A 12,760-nucleotide genomic window follows, 5' to 3' on the forward strand; every position below is an offset into this window, starting at 1 on the left:
AGGGAGAGAAGCATTTATTGTTTGCTGGAGAAGAAAAAAAAGAAATCACTCAGCTCTTAGAAGATAAATTCTGGATCTGCAATTTATTTGGAATCAGGTGTTGGCTTCAGCTCAGCCCTGAATCTGTGCCAGGTTTTGGTTTAAATCAAGACAACACCAAATTCTCACAAACTTCTAAAGAGATATCTGCAGCACTCAGAAGTAGGACAGTCAGCCTAGCTTTGGAGTCCCTGCTTCTAACTTGGAAATAAAACTGGAGGAGGAATTTTCTTATTTCTGAAAACTGGAAAATTTTCTTTCTAGACATGTAAAAAAATAAATGTCTTCAGAAATAAAATGGTCTTTAGATCTGAAGTTTCTGTTTAAGTCAATCTCACTACCGTTAAATGGTTGCTGAAAAGATGAAAGAGGAGGCAAAAGACCTTGTCATTAAAAGTAGTACTTTCCAGTGAATCACATATAAACTTACCAGACAGTAAGCTGTTCTGCCACCTGTTGTAGTGCCTGGTTAGCACTGCTGAAAACTTCTGCTTGCATATTGGCTCATGAACCAAGAAAAAAAAATTATTTCCATAAAGTCTTTAACTTCTACTTAGGAAGTTTGGAAAGTTAGGAAAAATATCACAGTATTTATGTGATGTGGAGAAAACTCTAAAAGCAATTCACAATCTTTATATATATCAATACTTGCACTTATGAAACATTTAGCAACAAGTGCCTGAAAAGAAGAAATCATTGGAAAAGCAAGACATGAAGAGTTTATCTGATATACAATCAAATGCATTTTTAACATTTCCTCTATCTTTTCTAATATCCTCTGTATTACAGCTTATTGGCAACATTTGCCCATTCATCAGACAAGCTAATTGTCAGAGCAGATGAAGTCAGAACTCTTACTTTTGTCCCTTTTTTCTCCTTTCTTAGTCTACTCTGCTGCTCTCTTTGCTAACCTTTCAACCTTTCTTGTATTAGGAACACGCTTCACATATTCAGCTACAAGCCTCGAACAGGAACATGTATTGACTTTAAAAGGGTTACTGCCATTCTAATATGACTTTGTAAGCTACTGTTTCTTTTTCTTTTATTACAGGTTTGTTTTGTGAATTTAGATGCAAACAGAGACAATTGCAGTGACGAGCAAGTGAAACAGGTAACAGTTTAGGTCTTAAAAACATGTACAGTGGGTCTAGCAGGTACACTAGGACTCTCCAATACAAACCAGAGCAAAATTCTATGGACAAATCAAAGCCAGCCCTAGATTTTTAATCCTTACAGAGAGCAATGCATCAGGAATCTGAAATGATCTCAACACCAGGCAATATTTTATAGCTTTTCTTACTCCCATCCAGAAATATCTAACGGATTGTTGCAGCCTGTGAATTCATAGCAGTTATCATGTGAGTGGAATTCTTGCTCAGCCTTGGTTTATCAGAGAAGTGAACATGGATGTGTCATGCATGCAATTTTTTAAATTGGCATAATACTACATAAAAATAATTTCTGATGTCTCTCTCTCCTTCTGCCAAAAAGCCTTTGAAATTCCAAGAAAAAAGATTATTTTACAAATACTAAGACAAACTACATCATGATATGCTATTTAAAATACATACCATTCCAAAAAAAACTCAAATCTGAGGAAGTCACATTTTAAAGATATGGCCTGGTATCAGTTTTGAGTTTACATCCTGGCTTGGTGCCTATAATCGACACAGCAATATGACAGCAAGATGTGGTAAGTGAACAAAGGTGGGATCTCCTGACAATATCCAGAGAGTTCCTCAGTAAAGCATTGCAGTTAGTTTGCTGAAACCATTCTTAGCTCATAGGAGGATAGCCAATGCTGGGACCTTGTTGCCTCCTTCAATTCATTCATTAGCAAGAACTGTTTTTCTATGCTGTTTTCTGCATGCTGGATCTGTGAAAATTCAGATGTCAAAAATAAACAAGGTTTCTTGCAGCAAAATGATTTTTCTGTTGAATCAGTAGGTTAACTGTGCAGAACAACTTGAGAGGTTTAACTTCCCTGAATCCGCAGAAGTGCTGGTTGTTTTCTAATAAGAAATGGTTTCATTGTTGTTTACAGTGTTTATTAAGGAATAAAATTTATAGCAAGTCATATGGAAATACCAAAAGTTTCTCCCTCAATCGTAGAGATCGATATCTGTAAAAGCCAACTCAAACTAGCTTTAGGCAGCTACGCTTTACAATGCCTGGAGACTAGATTATTCCCTCACAAGCACAAATCACCTTTGAAAGCAGCTGCATGATTTTTACCTATGAGCCCTAGAGCAGTGGTGTGTTCGCCGCCCGTGCACTTCACATAGCGCTAAAGCTCTTCCTTCTCAGTAGAGCCCCGTAGGCTCCCTGAAGGGCTGCACCCTGACATGCCCACAGCTGGCACTCCCTGCCTGGCACGTGGTGGGACTGCTAATGGAGAGCCCGCAACATTTGGCTGCATTTTAGAAAAATAGTTTCTGGTGCAGAGTCAACACATTTATGAGCCATGATTGGGAGATGATACTTTTAGTTTTCAGCATAGGTAACAAAAATTCACTACTAGCATAGGTACTGTGTGTTCTTCTCTAAGAGGAAACTTGCTTATCACAATTTTTGTGTATAATAGGCAGGTTGTATAAATTAGTTTTGAATGGGGTGGATTTATATACAACACACTGATGTGGTGGAAGCATTTCATAGAAGAATTTTGAAGATGTTAGCATAGCTGTTGTTCATATGAAATATATAACTATTTACTAATAGGTACTGTTAGGAATTTGCATTACCCTTTGAACCTTGGAATGGGTTAAATTCAGGGTTTTTGGTTTAAAATAATCATCATAAAATAATGGCCTCAAGTTGCGCCAGGGGAGGTTTAGATTGGATATTAGGAAAAATTTCTTCACTGAGAGGGTGGTCAGGTATTGGAACAGGCTGCCCAGGGAGGTGGTGGAGTCGCCATCTCTGGAAGTGTTCAAGAAACATGTGGATGTGGCGCTTCAGGACATGGTCTAGGGGACATGGTGGCGCTGGATTAATGGTTGGACTTGATGATCTTGAAGGTCCTTTCCAACCTAGTGTTTCTGTGATTTCTGTGATCTTTCCAGACTTTTCCTTTATTATGCTGAAAAAAAGATAAGGAACTGAAGTAAAAGGTATACAAAATGCCATGATTTCCTACCTAAGAAATCTGATAAAATGTGGCAATTCAGGCAGTAGAAAAATAGAGATATGTAGAGAAATGTGTGTGATTACAGAAAGGTTATAATTTGAAAAAAGAAAAGAATGAGAACTTTTTTGTATTATACTGAAATGTCAAACTGAATTGAAGCACTGAATTTAGTTATGTCAAATATAAATACTTAGGCTCATCTGAAGATCAGTCTACTGAAAAGTGAATTTCTCCCCAAAATTGAATTCGATTTGCTAAGCCAGAAAGTTTTATTATATCTAATTCACTCTGAGGAAAAATAACAGTATTGCAAACTTATTATTTTGAAGATGAAAAGGAAAACCTGAAGTATCGTTGAATTGCATAGTAACCAAAGCATACGGCTGGATGCCCAAGATCTGCATTCCCTTAATGACTTTACCATTTGATGGCCGTGCTAGTGCATAAAATGGAGGTGGTATTTACTCCCTTTGTAAGGGGTCATCCTTGATTCCCTGTTCATAAAACAAGCACACTGAGGTCCTTGGCAGAAAAGAACAGCAAGCACTCTTACAGTAGGTATTGTCCTTTTGGTCTGGCCTTTGTACATGAATGAGCACAGCGTCTCCTGCACATCACTGGGGACTCCTAGCAGCGCAGTAATACAAATCTCCCAAGTTACATAGCATCATTGACATTATGACTATTACCACTTTTGGCCCTAGCAAATACATAACCGGTAGAAAATGATGGTTTCGTTAGAAATGAAACGTCATGAAGGTGTGCTGCGGAAGAGCAAAGAAATGCATATTTCACCTGTGTATTAAATACTTCCATTATTCCAGGTTTAGTATTGCATCAATTTGATCAGGAATGTCCAGCTAACTTCCCCTTTGGTTTCTTGCTTGTCATATGCCTAGAGGAAAACTGGAACATTTGCCCTATTCTCACTACCATACTTACTGAATCTTTTCTGGGTTAGACAGGAACAGACATAGTATTCTCGGTCTCCTAGGAACTCACTCATAATAGGAAGGCCAAGCATTCAGATGCACAAATACAATCAAGATGTTTAGCACATGACAATGTAAGGGATGACAGACTGTTGTGCTGGACAGTTGTGCAGAAGTTTAATACTGTCACCATTGTCTAGTGGCTCAAAAGAAAGAATGTGCATTGTAACGTTGCCAGTTCTACTTTTAATCAACTCAAAGTAGTAAGTTCAAGTAAGCTTTCTAAAGGCATGCCTATAAGTGCTATTTCATTTTGATACTTATGAATCTAACTGTGCAACTCAGACTTCATTACCTGAGAGCAAAATCTATCTTTCATACTACAGAGATTGATCAGCGTCTCTCCAAATCTTCCCAAACTCATCAGTTCGATGAACGTACAGCCACCAAAGGAAAATGAAATAGTCCTGCTGAGTGGATTAGCATCAGGAAACATTCAGGCTGATTATGAAGTTCCCCAGGTAGGAATCAAACTCATCTTTAAGATCATATCACACCTGTGAAGGATGGAATTTGGACAATGGAAAAAAGAAAGCTGAAAGCAGAGACCTTGCACCAGTTTAAGAGATGAGTGCGAGTTTGCAAACATAAAAAATAAATCTAACAAAAGTCTAAGTGTGTGTGGTGGGAGGGGTGACACAAAGATAGCAGAGATATCCTGCTATTCCCTCTAGATCCTGTGGATGTCTGGGCTGCAGCTGATAATGCTTTAAGCCATATTAGCGGCTGATCCTTCAGGGAAGGCAGGCATTGGTGGCAGAGATGATTCATAAGCCCCGATTTCAAGAGTAGCAGGAGTCAGAAGGGCAGCAGAGAGAGGAAAGTTGTAAAATTTTTTCTGTGCACATAGCTAGATCAGGGCACAGCTCCTACAGATTCCCTTTCAAGTGAAGTCTTGCTACTTCCCACTTTTGTTCCCAATCCATCTTCTCCCACGCATGTACCTCAGAAAAGAGCTGACGATAGGACCTGAAGATCCCAGAGGCTACTGTAAGCCTGAATATGACAATGGAAAATACCAAGCTACATTAACCATATCAGAACCGATACCTCATTTAGCTTCTGTCAACTTAAAAAGTAATTAATGCATTAATTAAAACTTAACATTTAAAGGCGCTAAAGGCAAAGTTCTCATGCTAACTCCTTCACTCCTATTATTGCCAATGAAATGTTCCCTATCTGTGATCTGGAGGCGAAGAATTCCTCTTACTGGCACCACATAGAGAAAGGAAGCAAATGATAACATTTGCTTAAAGGCATTTTAATACACAAGTTCCAGGAGCTTAACCCCTTATTGTAATAAAAAGTTTTTTCTTTCATTCCATTTTTATCATACTTTATGCCTGTGCATGTCTGTGTAAAGAGAATGAAAAATACTTCAGGGTTTTTTGGCCTGATTCTGATCTCATTTTGTCAAGCATGAATTGGGGACAGCTTCTTTAACACTGCAGTTATCTTAGAGTACAAAACTGTCTCAGCAAACTTAAAACATGAACAGTATCTCCATTTTTATTTGCTGCAGAAAAAACAAAGAAGAAAACTTTTTTTCACTGAAATTAACTTGTGCACAAAAGTCTTCATGAAGCAGGCCCAGGAACAGCTGTATTGCAAAGATCATTGCATTTTGTGTTATACCAATAAACTCATCTTGAAAGAGAGAGATTGCCTGGTTATTGAGCTTTCTTGCCACTTGTGACTAATGGCTGAATATAGAAAAATTTAAAAAAGTAAGAGCACAAGCCTAACATGGGAGCAGTGGAGCTCCAAAACCCACTTCCCTGGTGAGAAGTCGCTGCAATACACACAAGGGTGTTTTGAGGCTTGAACGAGATGACGCAAGTACCCAAGTCATCCCCATCTCTGAAAGACTGCGGTCATTGAGACTGGCAGCCTTCTCAGAGAAAGTGCAGGCAAGAGACAAATGAGAACTAACTAAATTTCTGTCTTGTAAGATGAGTAAAGCTTTGCATTGAGACTGGGCGAGATTTATTGGCCAGATAAGCACATGCTATGTTCATCCTTACATTTATTTGGCTTTCCGGAGAATTTCTTTTGCAAGGAGATTCGCATAGTTTTCATACAAGGATTTTTATTCTGCTCCCCCTCAGCCCTTTTCACAAGCACAACCCTGCAAACTGTGGACTGGAGAAACAGCAGGGGAATGTTTGATCTAAGGCTGCATCTGTTTTTAATAACATTTTTCACAATATGGTGTATGCTCAAGTCTGAATCAGCAACAATTTCTCAGCAGATAGTTCTGTTTTGCTTTTAGCACACTAATTTATCTGGTTTTCTGTTCAGACACATTTTTTAGGTGGAAAGGAAGAGCAGGCTAATAAACCTGCTATTCCAACATAATACTCACCCCACTCCCTTTATTACTAGATATTTGCTTTGCATTCATACTCAAAGACAAAAGATCTAGGATGGTGTTACATCATGCTAGGTACTGTGCAAATACACAGGGTGTCCAGGGCACCTTTTGCACAGCTTAAAAACTGCTGCCTTGATCCAGAGTTGGTTCCACTCAAGCTCGCTCCTTCCTGGGGGCTTGGATTTAAAGCACAAGATCACAAGCTGCAAATGCTTGGCTTTGCTTCAGAGCACATCCATACCACAAACGTAGTCCCATGCAGAGATACCAACTTAGCTCTGTGGTTGTATAAATATCCAACAGTTTTAATATCAATAAAATGAGAATAACAAGAGTTCTTTTCCCTCAGTTGCTGTTCAACTTTCAACTTAATTGTAGAGCTTCTCTGGGTAAGACAGTTTTATATAAAGGCTCAGCACAGTGTGCAGTGGAGCCCCACTTCCAGTGGGAGGTTATACAGGTCTGAAATAATGGGGCTTCGGGCAAATAAGGAAGGAGAGGAAGAAGAGCAAAGAAACAAAACACTACTTTAAAACAGTCTGTAAGAACATCTAAAGGTCACCTGCTCTTAACAATCTCACCAGCCAGTATTTACAGGGCTGCCTTCAAACAAGCATTGCAACAGAAATTATCCTGAAAAGGAATTCATGCCTACAAACAATGCCCTCAAGAGACAGGTAATCCAGGGTGGTGTGAGGCCATTAACAACAGTATGTTAGGTCGCTAAAAGCAAGCAAGTCTCTGTCATTAAAACAAGCCGTTGATTGAAAACAAACAACTTTGTAATTTCAAGAAAATAAAGATGTCCCTGTGATACAGCTGGGTTCTCTACTAAAATGCTTTTATAACAAAAGCTGTCAGTCCAAGCGGTCTTATTTGGGCATATATGTAACCGCACACTGTGTTACAAACATCTAAATGACAAATTGTATTGCATCTTTGCAACAGAACATTCCTGAGATATTTATAGAGAGGGAAGCTTAAAATAAGTTTTATTTTTTAATTAAATAACTATTTGAGATTCTTTTCCCCTCTAGTGTCCTTGGCTGGCAGATGTCTGCTTGGTTCAGTGTGCAAGGGGGGACAGGAAAAACAGCCCAAGCTGCATCATTTTTGAAATAAACAAGTTTCTGATTGGACTTGAGCTCGTTCAGGAGAGACAGCTGCAGATAGCAGCTCATGTGTTAAAGCCCGAGGATGACACAAACTGCTCAGTGTCCTCAATAGAAGAAGATTTCCTCACAGCATCTGAGCACCTCGAGGATGACAACGAGGCTGATGAATATAAAACTGGTAAAAGCAACGGGACTGAGCATAATTCTGCTATTGTTAGTACTGCAAAACAGCCACAGAAATGCTCACAGAAATTGCACTTGATGCTATTTCATGCATATATTTATCTGTAATTTAGAAAATGGACAGCTATTCATATTTTTAAATTGTTGTTCAAAGACAAGGATACGTGGTTGTGCAGTAGTTTTACAGAGCAATAATGCATTACACAGTTATGCAGCCATTTTCTTTTTGAAGTTACAAGGTACTCTGCAAAAACTAATTTCTTATTTTTCTTTTAATAGGTCATGAAAAATTAAGTGTTTCAGAAACATCTTCAGATGTCAAAAAAAATAAAGGAAAGGGATTTGAAAATCTCCACTACAGAAAAGCCAGGTTGCCATTCATTCTTGAAGGGAACTACACTAATAAAGATAATGCAGCTTCTAGAGTATCTGAAGCTGTAAATGTTGTGGCTGAAGATGGCATCTTACAACCTGAAGATAAGTCAGACCAGGAAATACTGTGGCAGAAGGAATTAGCTGGAAGAGCTACTTCATCCTTTCGTACTACTAATTTGACAAGTGAGGTTGAAAATTCTTGCTCAGTGCAGCTGTTAGAAGATGTATCTTTAACCAAAATGGCTAAGGAGGAGCTGGGGCCTCTGTATGACCCAACAGCAAAACACAACAGTAAGACAGATGGAGAAGATTGCATAGGAATCAGGAAAATGGATCCACCCTCGCAAAATGAGCAGGCAACTACAGGTCAGTATGCCACAAATTTAGCAGAATCTGTTCTCCAAGATGCATTCATTAGACTGTCACAGTCTCAACCCACTTTTAGCGAGGAGGCTGCAGTCAGCATCTCTGTAGGAAACTCCTGTAAGTCAGAAGACCCATCTGCTTCCCGATCATGGAATGAACTTCCAAAGATCGTCATAGTGCAAAGTCCAGACAGCTCTGAGAATATACCTGAGTGGCCAGGGTCTGCCTTCCCCAACCTGTGCCACTGGACTGAATCAGAAAGTTCTGCTGAAGTTTCGGATTACTTTGAGGAAGAACATTCAAACGGACATGGTCAGAGTGCACTGGAAGTGGCTCTGGCATGTGCAGCCACTGTTATTGGAACCATTTCCAGTCCCCAGGCTGCAGAAAAATTCAGACAGGATCAAGAAGCCACAGACTCTAAAAGCAGAGCGGTTGATAATGAAGAGCTACACACAGCATCTTCACAGCTACCTGATGACTGTTCTGGCACAGAATATTCATTTCCATCTGCATTGTGTGGCATGACTCAAGTAGCAAGTGCTGTAGCTGTCTGTGGTCTGGGGGAAACGAAGGAAGAGAAGTACCCTGCAACTTCAAGTGGACTTCTGTCTGCTGCTCAGACTTCTGCAGCCATTACTCTTCATTGTAGCATAGCTATAGGAAGCAGCATGGAAAAGCTAAATGATAGCATTGCAGAGGCCCTTCTCCAAGAGACATCAATAATTTTGACAAAACCCAACACATACAAAAATGTAGGGCATTTTATGGAATCCATAAATGGAAAAATTATTGAAACAGCAGCAAGACCATGGATTCCACACACTGATGAAGTAATCAGGGATGAACTTGCACAAAACTTATCCAATATTATTCTGCGACATTCTATTGAAGAGGTTAGGAAGAAGAGACAGCTATACCACCATTCAGAAAACAGCTCAAGTACACAAGACATTTTCATGGAGACTGCAAACAAGTTGCTTTTTAACATAATATATTTCACTTGCAAGAAGATGAACGACATAAGACAAGTTGAAGAGTGTTCTCCTCTCTTTTCTGAGGGCGCAAAAGCAGAGAAAGTAACAAGAGCAGAAGGATGGTCAACAAAGACAACAGCACGTGAAACTTCACACAGCCCCCTTGATCACTCTGCTGTTAAGCCATTTGGTACATCCTGCAGCGCTAGTGCTAGCAAAGATCTTGGAAATGTCCCAAACACTAGGAAAAGTAGTATGAAAGATGTAAATAGCAATGAAAGTGCTACACTGAATTCAGAACCAACAAGTAGAGCTATAGGGCATAATGCACTTGTTGCAAAAACATCTCCTAAGAAAAGATACCTGAAAAGAACTGCACGAGACTGTTACAAATCCCCAAATCAGAGTAGCAATCATCAGAAGAAGAAAGACTACAGATCATTTTCAGACAGAGAAAATACCTTTGCAAACAATGAATACAGGCATGGTGTTCAAGAACAGCTGCCTTCCAATGCAACCACGAATGAAGAAAACCAGGCCAAGCATAAGTGTGATGCTGTGCTAAATAATGATGTTCACGTTAGCTTGTCTTTATTGGGAGACCATGTCTTGCTTCCTTCTCAGTCTGTGCTACAAGTGAAACATTCAAGGGACAAATATTGTATAACAGATTTTGCAGAAGAATTGGCAGAAACAGTTGTCTCCATGGCAACAGAAATAGCTGCCATTTGTCTTGAAAATTCAAATGGAAAGCAACCATGGTTCTGTGCATGGAAGAGAGGCAATGAATATCTGGTGACCCAGAGTTTATCATGCAGAACCATGAAAAGGAAAAAGGAAACCCATGCTAATGGTTCGGTTGTTCGGAAGCACAGGGCGCCTAGACTTAGCGAGATCAAAAGAAAAACAGATGAGCATCCTGAGTTAAAGGAAAGATTGATGAATCGAGTAGTAGATGAATCTATAAACCTTGAGGACACACCAGATTCAGTCAATATCTTTGCAAATGAGGTGGCTGCCAAGATCATGAACCTCACCGAACTCTCCATGGTTGATAGCATCTGGCAAGGTCCAAACCACCCCAGGAACAGGCTGCACTGTGAAAGATGGAGCCGAGCCAAGGCCTCAAGCTGTGAGAGCATACCAGAGGAGGACTCAGATTCCAAAGCCTCTTTCAATACCCTAGGCCTAATGAACACCTTTGGTCAGCCTGTAAGCCAGACAAGTTCTGTCTCAAAGCAGTCTAGTTGTGAAAGCATTACAGATGAATTTTCAAGATTTATGGTGAACCAAATGGAAAATGAAGGAAGAGGTTTTGATTTACTACTGGATTACTACGCAGGAAAAAATGCAAACAACATCTTAACTTCTGCTTTGCAACAGGTAGCCAAAAAAAATGGTCATCTTAATGTAAGGCCAAGTTGCCCATCCAAACAGTCCAGCACAGAAAGCATAACAGAAGAATTTTATAGGTACATGCTAAAAGAAATAGAAAAGGAAAATAAAGATAACGTACCCTCCGCTCGGAATTCAAAGGACTGGTGTGGCAGTTTGCTACCACCCTCTCTACGATCACCTTTTTGCTTTAGGCAATCGTCAGTGCCCAACAGCAGATCATCAGGCTCTAGGCTAACAGTTAATGTTCCAGTTAAGGCAAATTCATTAGATGGATTTGCCCACCATCACCAAGATTCCTTAAATGTACAGCCAGTCAGTACCGTGACTTCTTCAGGTCTTTGCAAGTCTGACTCATGCCTGTACCAAAGATGCAAGACTGACCAGATAACAGATATGTTGATTCACGAGACATGGGCAAGTTCTATTGAACCTCTAATGCGCAAGAACAAAATCATAGCAGATGAGGCCGAGGCTGCAGAGGCAGACCAGTTTCACAGTGATTCCCCACCACATGTGGAACAATATGCGAACAGACTGGCTGCAAATATTGTTGAGAGTGGTAAAAATTTAATTGTAGTCCAGCAGGATTCCTTTGACTATACAAGTCGAGAACATGTACTGGAAAGCAAACATCCCCAAAGCGCAACTCAGATTCAATCAAAACCCAAAAGGGACGGAGTCAATTTGGATGAGAAAGAAGAGTATATGAAGGGCCCTGGACTCCTCCCTGCGGGTCAGCACAGGGAAGTGCCTTTAATTCAGATAGAAACCGATCAACAAGATGAGCCAGATAAAGATTCAGAGTCTTCAATTTCATGTGGCCCTTCTGGAAAGGAGCATCAAAGCAAAGAAAAGCCTCCAGAAGCTTTTGATGGGAAACATGAGGTTTCCAGTTCCCTACTAAATAGGTAAGTGTCAACACAGCAAATCAGCACATTGCTTTGGTGTTAGTTTTAATTTCCCAGTAAAAAATTTTTTGATAAAGGAAGAAGATACAAAGAGAAACACTTTTAGAGAAATAAAAATGTTAAGTTCTGACTACAGGTTTCTAATGGCATAAAATCACCCAATCATATATCACAGGGATGATTTCTGGAGCAAACTTACATTGAATATGACAATAGGTCATAGGTCTTAGGTTCTGAGATTCAAATCTAATACTGCACAGACAAGTTTTCCCTCTACAGAGATTTAAGTCTTCCATAGTCAAGACAGGAAAGATAGACAAAGTCTGAACTTTCACTTAGCGCTGGCTGATATCTCAGTTAAAAATAAAATAAAATAAAAATCAGTGTTAGTGTAAAACAGAAGATAGCAGAATTTGACCTGTAGTTCCCTGCTATGCTTATTTGTATAACTGAAGTTCTGTCTACCTGGAAACAAGACCAGACTTCGAGAGCTTGAAGTTCAGCTTTGTGTTTACAGTCTGGAGCTACAAGTAATAAAGATTCTTTAGTGGAGGAAATAAAAAAGTAATTAAAAGCACCCCTCCCCTCCACTCCTCTAGTTCAAGACTTCTCCGGTAGAATTTAGAGTAAAGAATAAAATTTCATTTTATTTTAATTTCATGGAGTTTATAGTACAGGTTACCACCAACGTGCTTTGGTTATGGCTAAGCGTAAGCTCTGCATGAGAGTGCAGCAGAGGATTGCTGTGGATGCTATGAGGTTAAGAACAAGACACTCTCTCAAGGCATTGCCTATTTTTAACTATATATACTTCTTCATTGTATCTGTTACTTTAATGGTATCTAAACTGCCAATCACCAGAAGCATTGCAGCAGTCCATTATCTCAGAGTGCTGGAAAGAGT

General features: G+C 39.6%; 1 protein-coding gene across 3 annotated transcripts in view; it reads left to right on the forward strand.

Moving 5' to 3' along the window:
• SPHKAP (SPHK1 interactor, AKAP domain containing) overlaps positions 1-12,760 on the forward strand; it is a 53,363-nt gene that overhangs the window by 30,603 nt on the left and 10,000 nt on the right. For all 3 annotated transcript variants that reach the window (XM_010282697.1, XM_010282682.1, XM_010282690.1), the window contains exons 3-6: positions 1,091-1,150; positions 4,488-4,622; positions 7,573-7,828; positions 8,113-11,857. In XM_010282697.1, the coding sequence (XP_010280999.1) occupies positions 1,091-1,150; positions 4,488-4,622; positions 7,573-7,828; positions 8,113-11,857 (4,196 nt within the window). The remainder of the gene's footprint in view (positions 1-1,090; positions 1,151-4,487; positions 4,623-7,572; positions 7,829-8,112; positions 11,858-12,760) is intronic.

The sequence above is a fragment of the Phaethon lepturus genome, unplaced genomic scaffold, assembly GCF_000687285.1.
Source record: "Phaethon lepturus isolate BGI_N335 unplaced genomic scaffold, ASM68728v1 scaffold5870, whole genome shotgun sequence".
Classification (NCBI taxonomy): Eukaryota; Metazoa; Chordata; class Aves; order Phaethontiformes; family Phaethontidae; genus Phaethon; species Phaethon lepturus.